At 44.1% G+C, this 25,117-nt stretch overlaps 1 protein-coding gene across 2 annotated transcripts in view; it reads right to left on the reverse strand.

Annotated features, from left to right (window-relative positions):
• ubxn11 (UBX domain protein 11) overlaps positions 1–12,536 on the reverse strand; it is an 83,316-nt gene extending 70,780 nt beyond the window's left edge. For both annotated transcript variants that reach the window (XM_063033589.1, XM_063033588.1), the window contains exons 1-2: positions 12,300–12,536; positions 8,049–8,086 (exon numbers count right to left, since the gene is read on the reverse strand). In XM_063033589.1, the coding sequence (XP_062889659.1) occupies positions 8,049–8,086; positions 12,300–12,373 (112 nt within the window). In that variant the 5' untranslated portion in view covers positions 12,374–12,536. The remainder of the gene's footprint in view (positions 1–8,048; positions 8,087–12,299) is intronic.
• Between the last annotated feature and the right edge of the window lie 12,581 nt (positions 12,537–25,117).

The following is a 25,117-nucleotide window of genomic DNA, read 5'->3' on the forward strand; positions in this document are numbered from 1 at the left end:
TTTAAAAACACTCCCGCTCAGGTTTCTTGTCATTGTGGGATACGACGGGGAACCACTGGAATAGCCCAGCTAAAGACATAGATAAGGATGAGGAATGCCAATTGTAAAAAAAAAGTAGCTTGTAGCAGGTTTAGTGAATTGAAAATAGTGAGCCTTGCAAGACTATAGAATGTCGAGGAACTATTTTTTTAATTGGAGAAGAAAGAGGAATGTGAAATGGCAATGGTGGGCAAAACTAAGAAAAATCTCAAAGCACTTTGGAGGTATATTAGAAGCAGGAGGGGAACCATTTAAAGGGTAAGGTCCATTAAGGGCGAAAGTAGAAACTGTCCACACAGTAAGAGGGTATAAGTCATACATACTTTGTCCTGCTTTTACTATGCATTAGAACATAGAGGGTGGAGAATTTTAGGAGGGGGATGACAGAATTCTAGAACAAATTCTTATTGAAAAGGAGGTGGTATCAGTGGTTTAGAGGTGAATAAATTCCTAACCTGATAAGGCTATGGAGGGCAAGTGAGGAAATTTTCGGGGCTATAAAAGATATTTTCAAATCTCTGTTAGTGCCAGAAGACTGGTGAATGTATTAACTTTATTCAGGTTGGGCAGAAAGGGTAAGACAAGCAATTACAGACTTGTGCAGCTAATATTGGTGGGAAGGAAACTATTGGTAAAGGTTCTGAGACAGGATTAATTTTCACTTGGTGAGATAGGATTAAGGATGTTCAGCATTGCTTTGTTAACAGAAAGCTCTGTCTGACTAGAGTCATAGATGTAGAGGCATACAGTACAAATACAGGGCTTCATACAACCCACCCATGCTCACCCAAAATGTCTATCCAGGCTGGTCCCATTTACGTTTGGCCCAATGTACCTCTAAACCAGGATAAATTAACCTGGATAGATTCCAGGGGGTCAGTGAACTTGGATGAGAATAAATTTACATCTATTTCTATTTCATCAGTCCACAGGACTTGTTTCCAAAATGCATCAGGCTTGTTTAGGTGTTCCTTTGAACCTTTTGAATAGAACTTTTTGGCCACAATGAGCAAAATACCTTGGAGAAAAAAGAGTGCAGAGTTTCATGAAAAGAACCCCTCTCCAAATGTTAAGCACAGGGGTGGATTGATCATGCTTTGGGCTTGTGTTGCAGCCAGTGGCACGGGGAACATTTACTGGTAGAGGGAAGAATGAATTCAATTAAATACCAGAAAATTCTGGAAGCAAACATCACACCGTTTGTAAAAAAGCCGAAGATGAAAAGAGGATGGCTTCTACAACGGGATAATGATCCTAAATACACCTCAAAATCCACAATGGACTACCTCAAGAGCCACAAGCTGAAGGTTTTGCTATGGCCCTCACCGTCCCCTGACCTAAACATCATTGAGAATCTGTGGATAGACCTCAAAAGGCCAGTGCATGCAAGACGGCCCAAGGATCTCACAGATCTAGAAGCATTTTGCAAGGAAGAATGGGCAAAAATCCCCCAAACAAGAATTGAAAGACTCTTAGCTGGCTACAAAAAGCGTTTACAAGCTGTGATACCTGCCAAAGGGGGTGTTACTAAGTACTGACCATGCAGGGTGCCCAAACTTTTGCTTCGGGCCCTTTTCCTTTTTTGTTATTTTGAAACTGTAAAAGATGGAAATAAATAAGTTTTCTTGCTTAAAATATTAAAGAAATGTGTCATCTTTAACTTTATGCCTTTTGGAAATCAGTTCATCTTTTACTCACTTAGCTATTCACAGTAACAGAAATTTTGAACAGGGTGCCCAAACTTCTGCATGCCACTGTATATACTATATCACATTTTGTTTTTTTGATATTTTGATAACTGTACTTCAATATAGTTGGTTTCTTTTGTAATCCTAGTTTATATATTTAAATACATTATTCTGAGAAGGGTGCATAGGCTTCATCAGACTGCCAAAGGGATCTATGGAATAAAACATGTTGGGAGCCTCTGCTCTAAACCTTTTCTATCCATTTACCTATCCAAATATCTTTTAAACATTGTAATCATCCTCATCTCCACCAATTCCTCTGGCAGCTCATTCTATGTAACTAACATCTGTATGAAAATGTGCCCTTCAAGTCTGCTTTGAATCTTTCCCCTCTTAGCTTAAACCTATGCCTTCTAGTTTTAGACTCCCCTTTGCTATGAAGAAGACTGACCATCTATCTTATCTACAACCCTCATAATTTTACATAACTTTATAAGATTATCCCCTTTGTCTTCTGCAATCCAATAAAGAGAATCCCAGCCTTTTGGATAGGTAACATCCTTGTGAATTTTTTTGCACCTTTTCCAGTGTAATGGTATCTTTCTCATAGTACATAGTACATAACCAGAACTGTGCACAATAAAGTGTGATCTCATCAATGAATTGTACAGTTGCAACATGACATCAGAACTCCTGTACCCAATGCCCTGACCATTGAAGGCAAATGTGCCAAATGCCTTCTTTACCACCTTGTTTATCTGTTTTGCCACTTTCCCCCTAGATCCCTCTGCTCTGCACCACAGTCCAGGGCATACCATTTACTATGCAAGTCCTGCTGTGATTTAACTTCATTGACTCGAAAGGATAAAAGGGCCTGGTCCTCGCTGTATCTCTAAATAAAATAAAATAAAATTTGCATTGTCCATCTTTTACCTGCCACTTCTTGGCCCACTTCTTCAGTTTATCTAGGTCTTGTTATAATCTTATATAACATTTATCATTCTGCATTACACCATCAGCAAACTTACTCACTATGTTAACAGCATTGATTATCTTTTCTTCAGAGGTGGTAAAGTGTGCCAATGAGGGTAATCTGGTTCACAAGATCTACTTGAACTTCAGTAAAGCCTTTGACAATGTCTTACAATACATGAGAGACAGTACTTGTTGAAAAGTTAAGAGCCATGGAATCGAAGATTATTTGACAATTGGTTTAGTGACAGGAGGGAATAGGTTGTGGTTGAAGGTTATTTTTGAGGTTGGGAGCCTGTGTACAACAGGGAAGCATTGCTCTTTATTGTATACATTGATTACGAAGTTCACAGATGGCATGAGCATTGGTGATGTTGCAGGAGGTGAGAAGACTAGCCTTTGGTTACAAAATCAGGTTGAACAGCTGGTTGAATGGGCAAAGAGTAGTAGATGAATTTTGTCCAAAAAATGTGAAGCATTATACAGCAACACACACAAAATACTGGAGGAATTCAGCAGGTCAGGCAGCATCAAAGGAAATGAATAAACAGTTGAGGTTTCAGACCAAGACCCTTCTTTGGGGCAAGTATTACATGTAAGGACAAATAAAGCTAGGGCATAGACAATGAACGGTAAGAACTTAGGAAGTACTAAAGAACAAGATATATGTGTATATGTCAAAGGATTCCTAAATGCAGAATAAAATTCAGATTTATTATCACTGACATATAGCATGAACTTTGGTGTTTTAAGGCTGTAGTACTGTGAAAAGACATAAAAGTATTTATATTAGGAAAATAGATAAATAAATGTATATTCATGGGTTCATGGCCCATTCGGACATCTGATGGTGGAGGGGAAGAAGCTGTTACTAAATTTTTGCGAATGGGTCTTCAGACTTCTGTATCTCTTCCTTGATGGTAGTGACAAGGAGAGGGTGTGTCCCTGGAGAGTGATGGGTGTTGCCTTCTTGAGATACCACCCCTTGAAGATGTCCTCAATGGTGGGGTGTGGGCTGCACCCACGATAATGCTGGCTGAATCTACAAATCGCTGCAGCTTCCTGCAATCCTTGCATTGGAGGTTTCATAGAGGGCTGTGATGCACCCAGTCAGAATGCCCACCATTGTACATCTATATAAATTTGTAAGAGTCCTTGGTGACATACCAAGACACTTGGCATACTTGATTTTATTAGCTACAGATTAGGAAGGTCATTGTGCAACTGCAAGTTGTGCCACAACTAGACTTCCCTGCACAGGATTGATTGCCACACTATAGGAAGGATGTAATTGTGTTACAGGGGTTGCAGAAGAGATTCACAAAAATGCTGGCTGGGATGTAGCACTTGAATTATGAGGAAGACTATGTAGGTTTGGTTATATTCGTTTGGACGAGACAAAGTTGAGGAGTTGATCTGGTTGGAGTATGCAAAATTATGAGGGGCATTGAAAAGACAGGTTGTGATAAACATTTTCCCTTACCAGGTGGCCAAGACCAAGGGACATATGTAAAGTAGTAGAAGACATTGAGGAACATTTTCATCGACCAAAGAGTGGTTGAAATCTGGAGCTCATACCCTGAAGGGTGTGGTAGAGCAAGTGCTCAGACAGTATTCACACATATTCACTGTTTGATGCAGTTGAAATACTGTGATATAGAAAGCCACAATGCAACATGTGCTGGGAAATGAGATTCTGTAGGCAAGTGCTTGATGGCTAGCCCAGACACTATAGGTCAAGAGGCCTATTTCCTCACGGTTTTACTCGAAATAAGCTGTATAATCTCGTAAACATAGTCAGCTCCATCATGGGCACTAGCCTCCACAGTATCCAGGATATCTTCAAGGAGCGGTGCCTCATAAAGGCGGCGTCCATTATTAAGGACACCATCACCAAGGACATGCCCTCTTCTCATTGCTACCATCAGGAAGGAAGTACAGGAGCCTGAAGACACAGACTAAACAACTCAGGAATGGCTTCTTCCCCTCTGCCATCCAATTTCTGAATGGACATTGAACCCACGAATACTGCCTCACTACTTTTATATTTTATTTTTGCACCACTTGGTTAAATTAACTATGTATACAGTATACTGTAATTCACTGTTTTTCTGGATTTTTTCTTTATTATTGTGTACTGTTGCTGCAGAGACAACAAATTTCACGAGATATGCCATTGATATTAAACCTGAATCTGATTATTTTATTTATTGGGATTTACGAATTTGCTCATCTCAGTGAATTTGGCCATTTCTTAATATCATATTGAATGAATTTAACTGGCTGAAGACTGGCGAACTTTCCGTCATAATGTCACAAGCAAAGGAGTTTTCCTGATCATTGTGCAATATTAAGTTTCATTTCACCTGGTTAACAAGTGAAACAGGTCACACATATGTGCAGCAAGATCTGGACAACATTCAAGTCCGGATTGATAAATGGCAAATAACATTTGGCTACAAAAATATCAGGTAATGAACATGACCAACCTGGGACAGCCGTCAGCTAACCATTTAGAATTTGATGAAGGTTTGGTTTTACTCTAAGACCTTAAGACCATAAGATATGGGAGCAGAATTAGGCCATTTGGCCCATCAAGTCTGCTCCACCATTTCATCAGGGCTGATCCATTTCCCTTTCAGCCCCAATCTCACGCCTTCTCCCCATACCCCTCCATTCCCCTCATCCCCTTAATTTCAGTGAGTACAGGCCCAAAGACATCAAATGCTCCTCATATGACAAGCTCTTCAATCCTGGAATCATTCTCGTGAACCTCCTTTGAACCCTCTCTTTCTTCAATAACAGGCTCAAAACTACTCACAATACTCCAAGTGAGGCATCAATAGTGCCAGATAAAGCCTTAACATCACATGTTTGTTTTTATATTCTAATCCTCTCAAAATGAATGCTAATGTTACATTTGCCTTCCTCACTGAAAACTCAACCTGCAAATTAACCTTCAGGGAACCCTGTACAAGGACTCCCAAGTCTCTTTGCACCTCAGAGTTTTGAATTTTCTTTCCATTTAAAAAAGTCTATGCTTTTATTTCTTCTACCACAGTGTGACCATACACTTCCTGACACTATATTCCCATCTGGCAGTTCTTTGCCCATTCTCCTAATCTATTTGTCCTTTTGTAGTCTCACTGCTTCATCAACACTACTTGCCCGTCCACCTATAATTGAATTGTCTACAAGCTTGGCAGAAAGCCATCAATTCCATCATCCAAATCATTGACATATAACATAAAAGAAGTGGTCCCAATACCAGCCCCTGCGGAACACCACTAGTCACGGGTAGCCAACCAGAACAGCCCCCTTTATTCTGACACTCTGCCTCCTGCCAGTCAGCCAATCTTCTCTCCATGCTGCTACCTTTCCTGTTATACCATGGTCTTACATCTTGTTAAGCCACCTCAATTGCAGCACCTTGTCAAGGGTCTTCTGAAAACCCAAGTAAACAACATACAGATCAATTTGTTACATGGTGCATTCAAGTAGTACAAAGTAAAACGATAACAGAATGCCGTACAAAGTACACCAGCTACAGAGTTAATGCAGTGCTGGTAACAATAAGGTACATGATAAATTGTGAGGTCAGGAGTCAATCTTATCATAGTAGAGAACCATTCAATACTCTCAAACAGCATGGTAGAAGCTGCCTTGAGCCTGGTACCATGTCCTTTCAGGCTGTTATATCTTCTGCTTGATGGAAGAAGGGACAGGAGAGGATGTCCAGGGTGAGTCTCCCCTTCTCTTGGGCCTTTAGCTCCCAGTGGAGTATAGGCCATTAATGACCTCCTGTCTCCATCGTCCAATGCTTGGAGTTCAATGTTCCTGTAATCTGCTGTATCCACTGTACAGGGGGTTGGCCTATACAGCTTCACCAGAGCTCTGTTGGCCAGCCTTAACCATTTCTACTTCTCACGACACCAGGGTGAGTGGGGTCTTTGATTATGTTGGCTGCTTTATGAGGTAGTAAGAAGTATCGACAGAGTCCATGGAGGGGAAGCTTGTTTTCATGGTGTGCTGAGCGTTGTCCACAGCTCTCTGCAGATTCTTCTGGTCACAGGTAGAGCAGTTGCTATACTGAGCTTTAACACATCGAAATAGGATACTTTCTATGGTGCATTAATAAAGATTGGTAAGGGTCAATGGGACAAGCCAAATTTCTCTGCAGGACATTGTATTTAACCCCATAAGCATATCACTTAACAGATTTTTAAAAAGACTCTATTTATCACATGTCACAGACAGATTAAAAAGAAAAGTAAATTTCAATTGTCATCAGTGTTAAGTATTCTGGAACACCAACTGCTCCAAATGTGTGGTTTGTGGCAGATGTAGTGGGAGAAGTGGCTTTGGCCTGTCTGACATTTGGTGTTATTTACGTGCAGCTGAGCATACAAAGTTAAAGTAAGATGAAACTGTACATAAACCACACCAAGCTGGTGCATTTTAGTACTTAAGTATTTTCTTGTTGCATCTGTCTCCTGAAATGCCATACCAACCCTTTCCCCATCTCATTCCAATGAAATTGTTCACATGGTGATCTGAATAACAGTGTACAATACACTGAACTTCCAGTTTGTTGCATACAGAAGTCAGAGCTATACACACATGATGAAATTTCTCAGTGCAGTGTCTCAATGGTGTTGGGCAGCGGGGTGGAGATACATCCCTACTAAAGGAGTTATAAGCTGCTCCTTTCCTCAGCTAGCCTGCAGGTCACCCTTGGGCAAGGTGTAGCTCTTGCTTAGCCCCCTGATCAGGGTCACATGAAGCCATGGGAGCAGGTGGTGGATGGTCGTATGAGCAGCTGATCCTGGTTATGCGACCACTGACGCCAGGCAGACAATCTCTCAGAAGTTTTGATAATGGCTGGGCGGGGTGGGGGGGGGGGGCAGGGGTGGTCACCCATCTTGTAAAGACACTGTCCAGAAGAAGGCAATAGCAAACCGCTTCTGTAGAAAAGTTTGCCAAGAGCAATCATGGTCATGGGAAAACATGGTACATAACGAACCAATGAACAAGTATCTCAAACTAAAAGACCTTCATTTCTTTCATGAATGACGCATAGCCAGAGAGGATTTTTTTCTGTCAGAGTTACAGGAATGAATGCACTGCCTTAACTTTAAGTCAGCAGTCAGTTGCAGTTGTAAGGTTCATGGTTCATGATCATTGCCACACTGAAAGGTGCCGTGGCCATCAGACAGAACCCAATGAGGAATAACGTTATGTTGCAGAGACACAGGAGGTTTTGATGCTGGGAACTTTCAGCAGCTGTTGCTCTTTACTGAATTGATAGTTTAGTGTTAGGAATTATTTAAGAAAGTTGGTTTGTCTTACCTGTGTACGAATCCTCTTCAAAGTAAGCTACTCGTCTGCTGTGGAAAATACACCAAAATTGATCAAGACAATGACACATCAAAGCAAAAACAGAAATGATGAAAGCACTCAGCGTCAGTGGGGAATAAAGCAGAATTGGCAGTTCAGCTCAAGGACTCTTCATCAAAACTAGAAAAGTAAAATATGCAAGTGTCAAATGCAGAAAGGGAGAAGATTGGAGAAATTAGAGGAAATTCAGTACTTTATAAATGAGTCACTGGAGACAAGAGAAAAAAAGAGTAAAATGGCATGATTATCTGAAATGGTTCAATTTAATATCAAGTTTCAAGTGTTTTAATATACTGAGACAGAAGAAGTGCTGTGTTGAGCATTATAGGAGTAATGTAGGGTATCAAAAATGGTAAAAATGGGGAAGTCAGAGTGGGATTATAGTAGTCAATTAAATGGCAGGGAACTGGAAGGTAAGGATTTCCTTGCAACCCTACAGAGATATTCCACAAAAAGGTTGTCCAATCTGCATTTAGTATTTCAAGTATCGGCACAATCACATAGTGAGCACCAAGCGCAATACATTAAATTGGAGGAAGGGCAAGTGAATCACCTTTTCAGTTAAGGACTGTTTTAGACCTTGGATACTGGAAGGGAAGATGTAAAATTGCAAGTCCTGTATCTCTCTCTCAATTGCACGAGGAAGTGCCATGACGAAGAGAGTGACTGGCGGAAATGGAAAAGTGAATCTGGAAGTCACAAGGGAACGATTCCTTTGGAGTGTTAAGAGAAAGATGTTGGACGCCTGAGGGTGGAACCTATTGGAAGTGTAAGAAATTATGGAGTATGATCCAGTGAAAGTGGAAACACGTAAGGTGGAAGGTGATGTCTTGGAAAACCCAGTCGATGTTCAGGCTGGAAGGAGTGGCAGAACAGCAGATGTACTGGAAAGAAATGAGACACAGTTGAGAATCCTATCAACTGCAACCATGGAAGATGCAAAAACAGATATGGTTTCCCTTTCTCCTACTTCCTACCCCACCAACCTCCATGTTCAACATGTTACCTTACTAAATTTCTGTCACCTCCCAGAAACATCCTCTCCTAACTTTCCCTTTCAGCATTCCAAAGGGACTTTTTTCCTCCACGACTTCCTGGTCTACTCCACGTCCACCTTGCAACTCCCTTTTCACAGTAATTTCCCATACTCCTGCAGATGAATATTGGCCCTTTGACTTCTTCCTTTCATGATCCTGGCCAAGCATACAGCCTATCCAGTCCAAACAGCAGGTTTCTTGGACCCCTTCCAATGAATCCTGCATTTGGTGCCCAAGGTAAAATACTCTCCATGCTGGAGAAGTCAAAGACAAATGGTGGACCATTTTGCTGAGCATCTCCATTCAGTCTGCAGTGCAATGCTGAGCTTCCAGTTGTCAGGCTGCTTCATTCCCATTTTGACCTCTGTACTTGGCCTCCCACATTACTTCAACAATGATTACATTTCTGCCCTTCCTTCCTACTGCCTCGGTACGTCAGCCAGTATAATCAATAAACCCACCCACTCAGGAAATTCCCTCTTCTCCCCTCTTCCATCAGGCAAAAGATCCAAACATCAGAAAGCTCACATCGACATGCTCAAGGACAGCTTCTATCCCTCTGTTATAAGATTATTAAATAGTTCCCTAATACAATATAGGGGGGTGTATGGGGTTGTCCAGGGAGGAGGTAGCACCTCTGGTGAAGGGGCTTGTTGTGCCCGTTCCAGGGCAGCTCACTCACCTTTGGTCCCCACTGGACACTCCACTCTCACCTGTAGCTCCAAGTAGCCACTTGCATGTGACAGCATCCACACCTCTTTGACAGGTGGACTAAACCAGGTGAGGGTAGCCAGCAGCGGCAAACCCGGTGAGTTAGGGACATGCCTGTCCCAGCATGTGAACTCAGCTCTGGAGGACTGGGAGGATGAGATCTACAGTGAGATCCAACGGCCAGGAAGGTGGTTCTGCAACACTCCGTGGAGAGTGAAGGGCATGACAAGGTACAGAAGACATCATGGTCATCTGCTGTAACCAAGGAAGACCCCAGTTTGTGACGTCTGCTCGTACCACTGGGCCCGGACTTTGAGGGAAGAGAGTGGAAGTACCCCAGTGCAATGGCCTTTCCACTTTAAAAGCTCTCACACAAGGTTCCTGTCATCGTCGGACATGACCGGCAACCACCATCAGTATGATAAGATAGACTCTTGGCCTCACAATCTACATTGTTATGATTTGAACCTTACTGTTTACCTGTTACACTTTATTTTGCATTGTTATTGTTTTACCTCATTCTACCTCAATGCACTGTGTAATGATTTGATTTGTATGAACTGTATGTAAGACAAGCTTTTCACTGTATCCCAATACATGTAACAATAAAAATCCTATTCCATTTCCCATCTTCTTCCATCTAGGTATATTGAAGCTCTTAGGACTAAATATTGAATTTATCATTTTTAGGTAACCACACTTTTCTCTTTATCTTTCTGGTCCTTCAACACATTTCTTTTCCTTTTTGTTTCCTATTGATGATCTTTAAAGCAAACCATCACTATCTATGTTATCTCTACCCCCAGCCCCTCTGGAACCTAGTTACTTACATTTCCAGTTCTGATGAGGGATCCATGACCTGAAATACCTTCTCTGTTTCTCCCCCTAATGATGCTGCTTGATTTGCTGAACCTTCCAAGGTTTACTGTCCCTGCTTTGGATTTCCAGCTTTTTCTTTTGCTCCAAGCTTCAAGCACAAGTTCTATTTTTTTATGCACGTGACTTGAACAATTAGCAAATTGAAGGGTACTTTAGTATTTTAGTTACAAGTAGTTTAAAAGCCCAGTGGTTAGTAATCTCACTTGTAAGTCAAAAGGTTCCAATCCAAAGAATCAAAATCAGGTTTAATATCACCAGCATACGTCATGAATTTTGTTAACTTTGTGGCAGCAGTATAATACCAGTATGATAATAGAGAGAACAAAAGTGTGAATAACAGAAAGGATATACTGCATATATTAAATAGTTAAATTAAATAAGTAGCGCAAAAATATAGAAATAAAAATGTAGTGACGTAGTGTTCATTGTCTATTCAGAATTCAGGTGGCAGAGGGGAAGAAGCTGTTCCTGAATCATTGAGTGTGTGCCTTCAGGCTTCTGTACCTCTGTCCTGATGGTAGCAATGAGAAGAGGGCATGTCCTGGGTGATGGAGGATGCTTTCTGATGCATCCTCCTTGAAGATGAGCTGACTAAATAGATGGTGTTAGATGAACTAGGCTTTGTTACCCAGACTGACATGTCCACTGTGACATAGACATATCGAACTATCAGAGGTAGTGTCCTTTACAAGGGGTATTAAAACCAATGCTCCTGATTTGCAGCAAGGTGCAAAATTTTTAGAAATGTAGAAGTGTTCCTTTTGGTGTACTGCTGATACCTACCCATTTGTCAGTAAAACGGGTCCCAAAATTAGCTCGCAAACACGAGGAAATCTGCAGATGCTGGAAATCCAAACAACACACACAATAAATGCTGGTGAATGCAGCACGCCAGGCAGCATCTATAGGAAGAGGTACAGTCGACGTTTCGGGCCGAGACCCTTTGTCAGTCTCGGCCCAAACCATTGATTGTACCTCTTCCTATAGATGCTGCCTGGCCTGTTGTATTCACCAGCATTTTTTGTGTGTGTTCTCAAAGTTAGCTACCATGTTTCCTACAGTACATCAAAGACAATCTTTTAAAAATTGCTTTATTGTCTATAAAGTACTAAGGTTGTGAAAGGTTTGGAAATGGATTTTGAGTTTACAGAGTGCACCATAAAGTACTAAAGTTGTGGCCATGTTTCAAGTTACAGTCTTTGACCTTAAAAACAGAGAGCATCACTGCACATTTCCTGTACAGGCAAGATCATGTCGGCTTACATGTGACGCCAACGCACAGAGAGCTTCGCAGTTTCCTACTTTAAGTGAAAGAATGGGCCTATACAGGTCTGTCCCCGGTTTATGAAGTGTAACTAAATCTTACACACTGTGGCTGCACTGCTAACTGGAGTCACGAGAAAAATAAAACAGGGTTAATGGGGGCGAGTCGCAACCCAGAAACGTTGACTATCGTCTGTCGCCTCCATCCACAGTTGCTTCCTGAACTATTGAGATTTTCCAACATTTTCTGTTTTTAAGTCACGTTGTACAGTTACAGCACAAAAAAAGCTTAATGAAATAAAGCCTAACTTACCCGTGTCCCCGCAACTGCGGTAGATTCAGGGGAACTTTCCTCAACTTTCCTAAGGATGACAGCGGGGAGCTCATTGTGCTTTCAATGCCCTGCACCCCCTGACCAGTGCCCAGACCACCTCTCACTTCCTTCGAAGACAAGTGTCCATCTTTAGACCCCACACTGCCCGCCGACCGGCAAGTCTCCAAATCTTCCCCACTTCTCCCAGACCTTGTGGTGGTTTTAACCAGTAACCTGTCCCTGTCCCTGTCCGCTAACCACTCCCTGTCCCCAGAGTCACCCCCTCTCCCCCCTGATGACCACTAGCTCTTCCCCCCGCCCGCTCACCGCCTTTGCCCCGGCGCTCCGAGCCCGGCTTGGTTGCTATGCCGCCCGCCGTATATTGTTGTACCATGTTGCTAGGAAAATCAAAACGCAAGGAGATGATTGGCTGCGTTGAACTAGATTGAATATGCACGACGATTGGTGAAACCGCAGAGTTTTTTTTCTCTGGTCACATCCAATCAGGATTCGGGCATCCGCGTACAATCGGACCAGGTGATTGGTCCGCTGGCGCTACTGAATATACTGACAGATGACATTAAGGATTTAAACATCTTGCATTGTGCCTATGCTTTTATACGCATTTTTATTAAGAACAAAGTTTATTTTTGAAATAAAAATTTGCAGAATAGGAATGAAAGTGAAAAAAGCAGCAGACGATGAGAATGTGAAATAATTTTTATTTTATTTTAGAGATACAGCGCTTCCCGCCCTTGTCACAGGACAATTTACAAAGACCAATTAACCTAGCGGGTACATCATTGGACTGTGGTGGGAAGCCCCGCACATTCCACGGGGAGGACGTAGAGACTCTTCACAGAACTGAACTCCGAATTCCCGAACACGACCGCCCTGAGCTGCAAGAGCGTCACACTAACCGTTACTCAAAGCTGTACAGGAAACGTTGCAACATCTCAACGGTTAACATTTCAGGTCTGGGACCGTGCTTCAGTCTATTTGTTACATAACAGGTGTATCTATCCAATACCTGTCCAGGGTCTGCCCAGTCCACTCTCAGCGGCCACTTCAAGGATCGACGTGGTGTGCATTCAGAGATGCTCTTCTGCACACGGGTAGTAATGGCTGGCTATTTGAGTTACTGTCGCCTTCCTGTTAACTTGAACTAATCTGGCCACTCACCTCTGATCTCGTTTTTACCCACATAACTGCCACACACTGGATATTTTTTTTCTCTCTGTTTGCTTTGCACCATTGTCTGTAACTTCTCCGTGGATTGTCACCTTGTCGTAGTGGAGAAGCTTGTGTGGTCCTGTGATCCCGAGAGCAATGCCGTCTGGAGCTATGCTCCTGGTAGGGTAACCCATGGCGGTAAGGTTGAGGGTGAGGTCCCTGACAAAGAACAATCCAACCAGGACCTCAACGGTGGAACAGGCGGATGAAGTTACTTCGAACTCAACGGCTGTGAAGGCGGATGAAGGCTGCAACAAATCCATCAGCTCCAATCGTCGTGGTTTCCATGCCATTGGAATCAGTTGGTTGATTTGTGAAGTATCGTGTGCTTCTTGGAGTGCAACATCAAGTACACGTTAAACAAATATACGCACAGGCGTCTTCACTCTGTGGGCCACTTCTTCGGAACGAAGACCATCATCCTCGACCTCGAGGGATAGCCGCAACGAAGATTGTCTATAAACTCTAGAGACTGTTGTGCTTGAACATCCCCAGAGATCAGCAGCTTCTGAGATGCTCAAACCATCCTGTCTGGCACCAACAATCATTCCACAGTCGAAGTCACTTAGATCACATTTCTTCCCTATTCTGATTTTGGTCTGAACAACAGCTGAGCCTCTTGACTGTGTCCACATGTTTTTCTGCATTGAGTTGCAGCCACATGATTGGTTGATTAGTCATTTGAATTAATGAGCCCGTGGACAAGTGTACCGAATAAAGTAGCCACTGAGGGGATTCCCATGTTCCCCAAATATGTTTTCCTGTGAATGCTACTGATGATACCATGTGATGTAATGCTGCTGCAAGTAATATTTAAATTTTGCTTGTGCATACATGTACTTTTGCGAATGGTAATAAATGACTTAGACCTTTTGGTTTAAGGTGAGTGGTAAGAAATTTTTGGGTATCAAAAGAACTTATTTCTTCCTACCTTGATTCTATCCCTTTTTGCCTTGCTCACTCTCTTTCCACGTACATTCATTGTTCCCAGTCTGGATTGGATAATATCAAATGTCCAGCTCATTTTTGCCATGGACACCCTGCAACGACACTAAGATGGCCCGAGACCCTTTACTTCTTCCTTGAACAGAGGCCTAACCAGTCCCCCCTCACGCTACCATTCTCCTTTGTCTGGCTAAATTTAATCTCACTGTGAACAATTTCTCCTTTCATAACAAAATAGACAATCTTGGTGATTACTCAGGAGGTGAGGCAGCATCTGTGGAGGAAGAAACAAAGTTGACATTTTGGGCTGATGATCTCTAGCGTCTTTACTCCTTGATCCCTCTTTCACATCACTGACACTTCCGTTCTCTTCATGACCTCTATCTTTGCCTCAGGTGATAGGTTAGCAACCATTGTCAATATACGTGGGGTGATTGATAAGTTCGTGGCCTAAGGGAGAAGGAGTCAATTTCAGAAAACCTAGCACATTTAGTTTTCAACAGTCTCCTCCTACGTGTACACACTTAGTCCAGCAGTCGTGGAGCATACGGATCCCTTCTTTGTAGAAGTGGTCCACAGCAGGGGTGATTGATAAGTTCATGGCCTAAGGTAGAAGGAGATGAGTTATTAGCTTCAAACTTTCTGCATAATCACTCAGAGAGTTGAACTGCACGTGCATATAATGAGAGTGTCTTGGATCTCCAGGTGGTCCACAGCAGGGATGACTGATAAGTTCGCGGCCTAAGTGGAAGGAGATGAGTTATACAGCTCTTGTTACATGCATATGTAGTTCAACCCTTTGAGTGAAAATGCAGAAAGTTTGAAGTTAATAACTCGTCTCCTTCTACCTTAGGCCACAAACTTATCAATCACCCCTCGTAGTTGTCCAAGTCCATGGGTACTGGTTTCTGTGAGGACTCCATTCCATTCTCCCATTTTCTCCAGCTCTGTCTTATCCACACCATAGCTTCTGGGTTGTTCTTCTCTCTCCTTAACCAAGATGGTTGGTTGGCATCTGTCTGTCTTGGAGGACAATGGGTGATGATGATCATCATCACCACAAGCCTGGGTGGAAGGTATGGAGATCCTGAGATGCCCAGTTGTCAGGATCCCCCTCTCAGCCTCACCAGTGTAATCCAAAGGAAAGCTTATGAAGCGATATGTTTGGTTGCAGGAGCTGCTGGAAAGATGTTCGATGATGTCCAGCTGCCTGAGGGACTCCTCTCCAGATCTGCTGTCTGGGTTTATTCCCATAGCCTTCGTCTCTCCCAAGGCTGCCCACAAGGCAGTGGGGTCATTTGTCCATAGCTGGGGATCTGGTTCAGCACCAGCAGGGCATGTCCACACACCGGTGGGCCTGTGTGCTCCATGTGCAAGGGCCAGACCTCCTCCCCTCTCCTCTCCTCTGTAGTTCAGCCCAAGTCCGAAAGGAGTTCAGTTTCCGTGTGTCACCAGAGAGGAGGCACTACGTGAGGCTTGCTGTTGGAGAGGCTGTGTACTGGCAGGGAGAGACTTCCACATTCAGCTCTCCTTTAAGCAAGACTGCGAGCCGGCGGTGGAAGCTGAAAATGAGAACGACCAGCACTACCCACTACTCTACCAGACTAGACGCATCACAACAACCATCTTGACACCACAAGACAGTTGACCTCAGCCATTATCAATACTCTTTAGAGATTGCCTGGTGTCAGTGGTCGCATAACCAGGACTTGTGATACGCACCAGCCGCTCATACGACCATCCACCACCTGCTCCCATGGTTTCACGTGACCCTAATCGGCGGGGTGGGCTAAGCAGGTGCTACACCTTGCCCAAGGGTGACTTGCAGCCCAACAGAGAAGGAGTGCCATACATCTCCTTTGGTAGAGATGGATCTTCACCCCATCACCCATTGTAGAGTTTAGAAGAATGAAATTTATAAAGATTTAGCTAAATTCCTGACCTTGTTGTTTGAATTTTGATCTTGGAAGATTATATGTGTAAACATACCAAAGCCTTTGTTATTTTTACTACATTCTTACACAGACAAGTGACATTGCTTACAACACCTGCCAGAGCTGTTACTGCTACATCATGCGGAACAGACAAAAGCCTTCAAGATTTATGAACAATTTAACCCTTCTGCTTCCAAACTGTTTGAAAATTGCTGAATTTCTTCCTGCATAGGTATTTCTCTATTTATATTCTCTATGTCAAATTTAGGCGCTATGTTTCTAAATGCAAATTTTGAGTTACACTTAAAAGAATAAAAAGCTAATTTTTTTCATGGAAAAGGGCAACAGAAAATAGACAGTACACTGTAGAAAACATAGTAACATATTTATTTATTTAGCGATGGAGTGTTGAGTAGGCCCCTTATAGCCTTATGAGCCACCCTGCCCAGCAAACCCCCAGTTTAATCCTAGCCTATTCACAGGACAATTTACAATGGCCACTAAATCTACCAACTGATAGGCCTTTGGACTGAGGAAGGAAGTCCACGCGGTCGTGGGGAGAATGTACAAACTCCTTGCTGGCAGCGGCAGGAATTGAACCTGGATTGCTGGTACCATAAAGCGTTGTGTTAACCACTAAGCCACCTTAGTGGCTGGCAGAATATGCTATATTCCCATCACTGTAAATAAATTGAAACAAATTGTGCACCATCCTGACATCTTATTGTTCCTTCATTTTCACCAGAAACGCGGAACTCAAAGCACCATCAGTACAAGGATTGCAGGGATTCCATCTCAAGAGCCACGATGAATAGGCAATAAATAACAGCCAATCCAACAGCAATTGTCATGCCAGGAATGAATAAATAAGTTTAATACATTCAACCAGCAGTTCCAGATGTTTAGCAAAACCGCATGAATGGCAGTGATGCTTTACTACCAGATGAGCTCAATGTCTTCTATGCCCGCTTTGAAAGGGAGAACGAAACTACAGTTGTGAAGATCCCTTCTGAACCCAGTGACCCTGTCATCTCTGTCTCAGAGGCTGGTGTCATACTGTCATTAACCAGGGTGAACCCTCGCAAGGCGGCAGGCCCAATGGAGTACCTGGCAAGACTCTGGAAGCCTGTGCCAGCCAACTGGCGGGAGTATTCAATGACATTTTCAACCTCTCTCTGCTACAGCTGGAAGTTCCTATCTGCTTCAAAATTCCAACAACTATACCAGTGCCTAAGAAGACTGGTGTGAACTGCCTTAGTGACCATCAACCAGAGCACTCACAGCTATGGTGAAGAAATGCTTTGAAAGGTTGGTCAAAGCTAGAATGAACTCCTGCCTCAGCAAGGACCTGGACCCACTGCAGTCTGCCACAACTGCCGGCCCATCAACTGGAGAGTGTCGTGGTTAAAGGTCGAAACACTCTGTGAAGTTCAGGAACCACCTGATGACATCTGCTCCTGGCGAGACTGGATGGCAACCGAGGAAGGTTGATGATGCTGGAGAGACAGCTTACCTCCAGGAAACACTGGCACGGGCTCACAAGGCTAGCAACCTTGTGGGCAGCACTCGCAAGGGGGCACCACTCAAGCTACAATTGAACACGAAGCAATAGCCCCAGAGTCCTCCGGGGGGAGGAAGATGAGAGACTCACTGGGATGGTCATACCAGCAACGGCCAGGACAAGAACCGAGGAAGCTAAAGCAAACAACATTGACCGGAGAGGAATTCACGGTAAGGTGTCATTGCGGGAAAGTCTGCAAAAACATCAGAGGTCTCAAGATACACCAGAGCAGGTCTAGATGTGGATCAATGGTGACCCAAGTGCAGCGCACGGACTTAAGTGTCCGGTGAGACGCAGGAGAATTCCAGCCAGGAAGCACCTCACAGAGCTGAAGATCTCTCCGCACTTGAGTCTCCTCAGCACCAAACAACAGATCTAGTGAGTTCCTCTTCGGCTACCCCGATCCATTCATCAGGGAAATACAGGATCAATTGGCCTAGATCGTCAGACAACGTCCCCTGGATGCAGTTCGATGATGACCTAGACAGCATCCTGGAAGTTGCCTTAGCAGGTCCAGTACACAGAAAGATTGATTCACTCACAGCCATAGCGTACAATCTAGCTAAGGAACGATTTGGCCCAATGGAGCAGAGAAGCCAGCTAGAGTTACTGCGACAACCAAATAGGAGGGAAAGGAAGGTTCGTTGCTTGAGAGGCGAATTAAAGACGCTCAACAAGAGGTTTAAAACCAGCTCAGTGGCTGAAAAAGAAGGTATCAAGGACTTGACCAGTATGCTGCGGGAAAAGCTGTGTAAACTGTGCGGAACATCTACGACAGCAAAGAAGGAAGAAAGAGAAATGGCGAGTGCAGTTTGTGAGAGATCCTTTCAGCTTCACCAGGATTCTTCTTGGCCAACAAAAATCTGGTTTACTATCCAGCTCAAAACCAGAGGTAGAGGAGTTCCTGTGGGAGGCACATAGCGACCCATGGAGGGGTCAGGAACTAGGAACCAATCGGGCTGTGCATAGACGGGAAAAACCATCAATTGAGCTGAATGTGAAGGAGCCTACATGGCAGGAAATCCAGGACATCATCCGGAAAGCTAAAGCATCAGCTGCCCCAGGCCCAAGCAGCATACCTTATAAGGCGCATAAGAAATGCCCAAAACTTCTTCAGAGGCTGTGGATGGTCATGAGAAAGATCTGGGCCAAAGGTACTATTCCATCAAGTTGGAAATTGGCAGAGGGATGCTTTATTCCAACGGAAGAGGATTCTTCCACAATTGCCCAGTTTAGGACAATTTCTCTCCTGGATGTGGAATGTAAGATTTTCTTTTCTGTGCTCGCAAGAAGGCTGACTTCTTACATGATGCAGAAATGCTATATCAACACATCCATCCAGAAAGGCGGTATTCCAGGCTTTTCGGGGTGTCTGGAACACACCTCAATGATTAGCCATTTGATCCGTGAGGCCAAGCAGAAAAAAGGTGACCTAACAGTTGTCTGGTTAGACCTCGCAAACGCCTACGGGTCTATTCCAAATGACCTCATCCTAGAAGGACTCGACCACTACTACATCCCAGTGGCTATTCGAGACATGATCACCAGCTACCTAAGAGGATTCAAACTCAGATTTACATCAGCCCATTTCACAACTAGTTGGCAGGACCTCCAGAAGGGGATTCCAACAGGATGCACCATCTCCCCCATCCTATTTATTATGGGAATGAACCTTCTAATATCAGCAGCAGAACATGTAACCTGTGGTCCGACGCTGGAGTCAGGCATTGTTCAGCTGGCTCTACGAGGGTTCATGGACGACATCACTATAACGACTGTGTCACATGTCCAAGCAAGATGGGCTTTGGAAACCCTGGACAATGTAGCCACTTGGGCGAGGATGTCCTTCAAGGCCAAGAAGTCCAGGTGTATGATGATCAGAAACAGCAAAGTCACTAGCAAGTTTAGCCTCCAAGTTCAGGGTGAGATCATCTCTTCCATCAAAGATAACCGATAAAATGCTTTGGGGAAGTGGTTTAATGTGTTACTGGCAGATGGGGCCAATGTCACCAATGCTGTGAAGCAGACAGATGAATGGCTGAAGAAGATCAACAAATCCAGACTTCCCAGTGAATTCAAGACCTGGCTGTACCAATACGGCATTCTGCCCAGGCTTCTCTGGCTCTTCACACTTTCTGAGTTCCCCATGACTGTCGTAGAGGGCAGAGAGAGGAAAACCAACAAGCACCTGTGGAGGTGGTTGGGAGTTCCCCCAAGCTTCTCTTCAGTGGGCCTCTATACTCGATCTGGGCAACTGCAGCTTCCCCTGTCATCTGTTGCGGAGGAATTCAAGGTGGCAAAATGCAGAACCTTATTAAGCTTGAGAAATTCCAATGACGTCTTGGTAAAGCAAGCAGACATTACAACCAGATCCGGGCGCAAGTGGGCAGCCAATGCAGCTGTGGGGGAGGCAGTGTGTTCTCTGAAGCTGCGAGATATCATCAGCAACCCCTGCATCAGGCGGCAAGGCCCCAGCTCAGTTCACTTCCAGCAGTGGGGAAACGCAACCACAAGGAACAGGCGAGGCATGATACAGGCAGAAGTACGGATCTGTGAGGAAGAGAAGCGGATGTCAAAGGCAGTGGAAGAAGGGTCCCAGGGTGCCTGGACAAAATGGGATCTGCCCAAGCGCAAGATCTCATGGGCAGAGTTATGGAGACTGGAGCCCTTCCGTATTTCCTTCCTCTTGCGATCCGTGTGTGACACCCTTCCTTCACCATTACATCTGTACACATGGGGGATGAGAGAGGACCCGAACTGTAAGCTCTGTGGTCAAAAAGGGACACTGGCTCATATACTGTCCAGGTGTAAAACAGCTCTAACTCAAGGACGGTATGGGTGGCGCCATGATAAGGTGCTTCTGACTCTTGCTGACACACTAGAGCGGGAGAGATGCAAGAAGAGGACGGTTGGCACAGATTTGAGGAAGGCCATCACCCTCATCAAAGAGGGAGCTAGGCCTTTAGTAACCAAACAACCAAAGCCTAATCTGCTGCTAACGGCCAGGTCCTGGGAGATGAGGGTCGATGTGGGAAGGAGGCTGCAGTTCCCGGATGTGGTGCACAGAACCCTATGCCCGGATATTGTACTGTGGTCAACTGAAGACAGGAAAATAATTCTGGTTGAGCTGACTGTGCTGTGGGAGGAGGGATGGGAAGAGGCCCACGAGAGAAAGGCCTTGAAGTACCAGCCCTTAGTGCAGGAGTGTAAAGACAAGGGATGGCAGGCACGGTTGTTCCCTGTGGAGATCGGCTGCGGAGGTTTCCCAGCCAAATCAGCATGGCGGTTGTTGTCAGATCTGGGCCTGGACGAAAGGAGCAAAAAACAAGCAGCTCGTAGGATGGGGGAAAGAGGCAGAACGAGCCTCTTGTTGGATTTGGAGTAGGCGAGAGGAGGGAAGCTGGAAGCCAGGAGCAGATGGACAGTGATTTGGCCACCACTGCCGGCCCACCAACTGGAGAGTGTTGTGGTTAAGGGTCGAAACACTCGGTGAAGGTTGGGAACCACCTGTTGACATCTGCTCCTGGCTGAAGGCTAAGGTTACCTTATTAGGTATCTGGAGAATGCACCCTAACAGGTGTATGTAACAAGTATATATATAAACTTCTGTTTTTGCACTATCTTTAATCTATCTAATATGCATATAATATGCATATATATACTCACTGTGGGCCAGGCAGCATCTATGGAAAAAAAATACAGTGATGCTTCCGGCTGAAACCCATTGATGCTGCCTGGCCTGCTGAGTTCCTCCAGCATGTTGCATGTGTTGCTCGGATTTCCAGCACCTGCAGATCTACTCTTGCTTGTGATTTGATATACGCACTCACTGTAATTGATTTACTTAGTTTTTTGTTTCCTTCTATATTATCATCTATTGCATTGAACTACTGCTACTAGGTTAACAAATTTCATGACACATGCCAGTGATAATAAACCTGATTCTGATTCTGTTCAACTTTCAATCATTGCAGTTTCATTGTCAAGGTATTTTTATATCATGTTGTAGTTTCTGCTAAGTCACAGCTGGAAAATTACTCTTCTTGTTGCTCTTAAACATCAATAAGCAAGAAGCTGGAGGAACTCAGTGGGTCAGGCAGCACTTTTTAGAAAGAAATGGAAAGGTGATGTTTCAGGTTGAAATCCTCGATAGTATTGGAGAGGGTGCAGAGTAGGTTCTCAAGACTGATTCTGGGATTGAAAGGGTTAATGTAGGAGGAGTGCTTTTTGGATCTGACCTGCACTCACTGGAGTTTAGAAGAATGAGAGGAGAACATATTGAAACCCATCGAATATCGAAAGCCTGGATACACTGGGCATGGAGCAGATGTTTTCTATAGTGGGGGAGTTTACGACCAGGTGGAACAGCCTCAGGGTAGAGGGGCATTCATTTAGAGCAGAGATGAGGAGGAATTTCTTTAGCCAGAAGTTGGTGGATCTGTGGAATTCTTTGCCCCGGATGACTATAGAGGCCAGGTCACTGAGTATTTTTAAAGCAGAGGTCAATAAGTTCTGGATTAGTCAAGGAATCAAAGGTGATGGGGTGAAGGCAGGAGAATGGGGTTGAGAGGGATAATAAACTGGCCATTAAGAAATGGTAGAGCAGACTCAATGGGCCAAATGGCCTAATTCTGCTCCTATGTTTTATGGTCTGTCTGGTTAGTCCATCTGAAGGGTTTTGACCCCATGTGTTTCCTGTGCTTCTCCCACCACAGATGCTGCCTGATTTGCTGAGTTCGCCCAGCAGAACGCCCATTGCTCCAGATCCCGGCATACACAGTCTCTTGTAATTCCATCAACTGAGTCTCATACAACCTACAGCAATCAAATCGACTAGGTTTGGTTCATTAAATACAGATCATTTATACTAGCTGAGAAACACTGAATGAAACTGGAGTTATTATGAAATCCATCATTTTATCAAAATTAATGAATTGAAGTCCTGTGGCTTCTATAATTAATACCAGCTTCATTATGCAAGTTTTTGGTCAGATTGTAAAGCAGAAAATCTACCCAGCTCTGCTTATCACCACCCTGCTGTGACCTTTCCACGTGCTCTGATTAGCTGCGATGTTTGTGTAGCGTTCTGTTATAATCAAAGAAAATTTCCTCCATTATAACACGCAGAAGAATTAAACAGTCTTTGCCATGAACTCTTTCATTCCATCTATCTAACTATTTACTTATTTGTGTTAGCACTGTCTGTCTTCTTTTCCATATTCATTGTTTGTCAGTCTTTGTGTGTGTGTAGTTTATCAATGATTCTATTGCAGTTCTTTGTTTTACCATGAATGTATGCAAGAAAATGAATCTCAGGTGATATCTAATGTATGTACTTTGATAATAAATTTGCTTTGAACTTTTTGAAATTTGAATCACTGTTGTCATCTTTCTACCACATGTTTATGGCCCCTTCTTTAGATTCACCATTGGTCATTGAATATTTCAGCTACTTAAGAACTAAATTTTGTAATTTCTTCTGACCATAACCATAATCAGAAGAAATGCAAAAGGACAGGGTGTCTTACGGGGGTGTTGGTGACGGACCCAGATGCAAGACACTGACACTGAAGTTCTAGGAACAGGACCAGGTGTGTCAAGAAAGCAAGGGAAGAAACAACGCTGGACAAGACACAGGCCCGAGACTGGGATTCAGGGCCTGGGCTAGGACTAGACTAGGAAAGCGGGACCTGGACAAGGAACTAGGAACTTGGAACCTGGACAAGGACTCGAGCCAGAGACTGGACAGGGACCTGGCACCTGGGTCTTGACTCGGGCTCGGACCCCGGAACCAGGTTAGGACAAGACGTGGCTACAGGATGAGGAGTGGCAACAGGACTGTACGTGAGACTCCTGGACAGGACAAGGGAACCCCAGCACCGGGCTGGGCGAGGTACTCCTGGGCTGGGCGAGACACATGGACAGGATGAGAACATGAAGCCATGACTTGGTTGAGGGAGACAGGAACGCAGGGCCTTGGTCGAGGGAGAACAGGAACATGGAACATGGAACACAGAGCCGGGACCCCACCTAGGGAGCAGGACGTAGGGCAAGGACCCATACACAGAACACTGAGAGACAGATCTCCAGTCAAGGTAGCGGCAAACAGCCGGACCTACCCAGCGGAGGCATAGACACAGAGACAGTTCCTAACTCAAGGTAGCGGCAAACAGCCAGACCTACCTAGCGAAGGCAAGGACACAAAGAGACAGTTCCAAACAATGAAAGACAGTTCCTTATCTAGACACAGCAAGGCCCCAATCTTGCCCTGGCAGTTGAACCTGACAGCGTTACAGGTGAGGACACAGGCGAAGGTAGTAAGCGAGGCTTCAGGCAAAGGTAGCAGGTGAGGTTTCAGAAGGAAGGTGAAGGGGAGGGAACAGTCCAGCAACTGAAGCTGAACCCAGGAGCTGTTTATGTAGCCAGCCCAAAATGAGAATCATGTGCCTCAATTAAGGCACACAACAGGACAAGGGAAAACCAGAAAATCTGGAATACGGATTGATGGACTGGACCGTGAACCGGAATGCGGACTTCACAGACTGGACCATGACACAGGGGTTCCCAACCTTTTTTATGCCATGGACCCGTACCATTAACTGAGGGGTTGGAAATCCCTGCACTAGGAGCAGAATTAGGCCATTCAGTCCATCAAGTCTGTTCTGCCATTTGATCATGGTTGATTTATTTTCCCTTTCAATCCCTGATTCCCCCTCTACCTGTTAAATAACCGTTGAAGCTTTTTTTTTTAACCACGCTATTGGTCAACTGTCCTAATTCAGGCCACATTTTTAGAGAAATTACTCAGTGGCTGAAATATTTAATGTATTTGTCCTGTTGACAGTCTGATTAGGCTCCTATTAACCCCCCTATGTTATTTTAAAATATGAAATCGGTTTTAAAGTATTTTTAAAAGTCTTTATAAAGTTAAACGATAACTTCAACTCTGGATTTAGAGGCAATGCTGCGTGAAGCCGATTCATTCCGCTTTGGTTCACAGAAACGGAATCAAATCTACACCCGGTCAATATCAGTGTTTGCAATGCCACTAGAAAAGCTTTTAATTTGGAAAATGCATGAGATTATCAGGTTCTTTAATGGTTTACAAGTTTAAGCTTCCTTGGATTCACACCCTCAAACCCCTG

This window comes from Mobula hypostoma, chromosome 26, assembly GCF_963921235.1.
Source record: "Mobula hypostoma chromosome 26, sMobHyp1.1, whole genome shotgun sequence".
Classification (NCBI taxonomy): Eukaryota; Metazoa; Chordata; class Chondrichthyes; order Myliobatiformes; family Myliobatidae; genus Mobula; species Mobula hypostoma.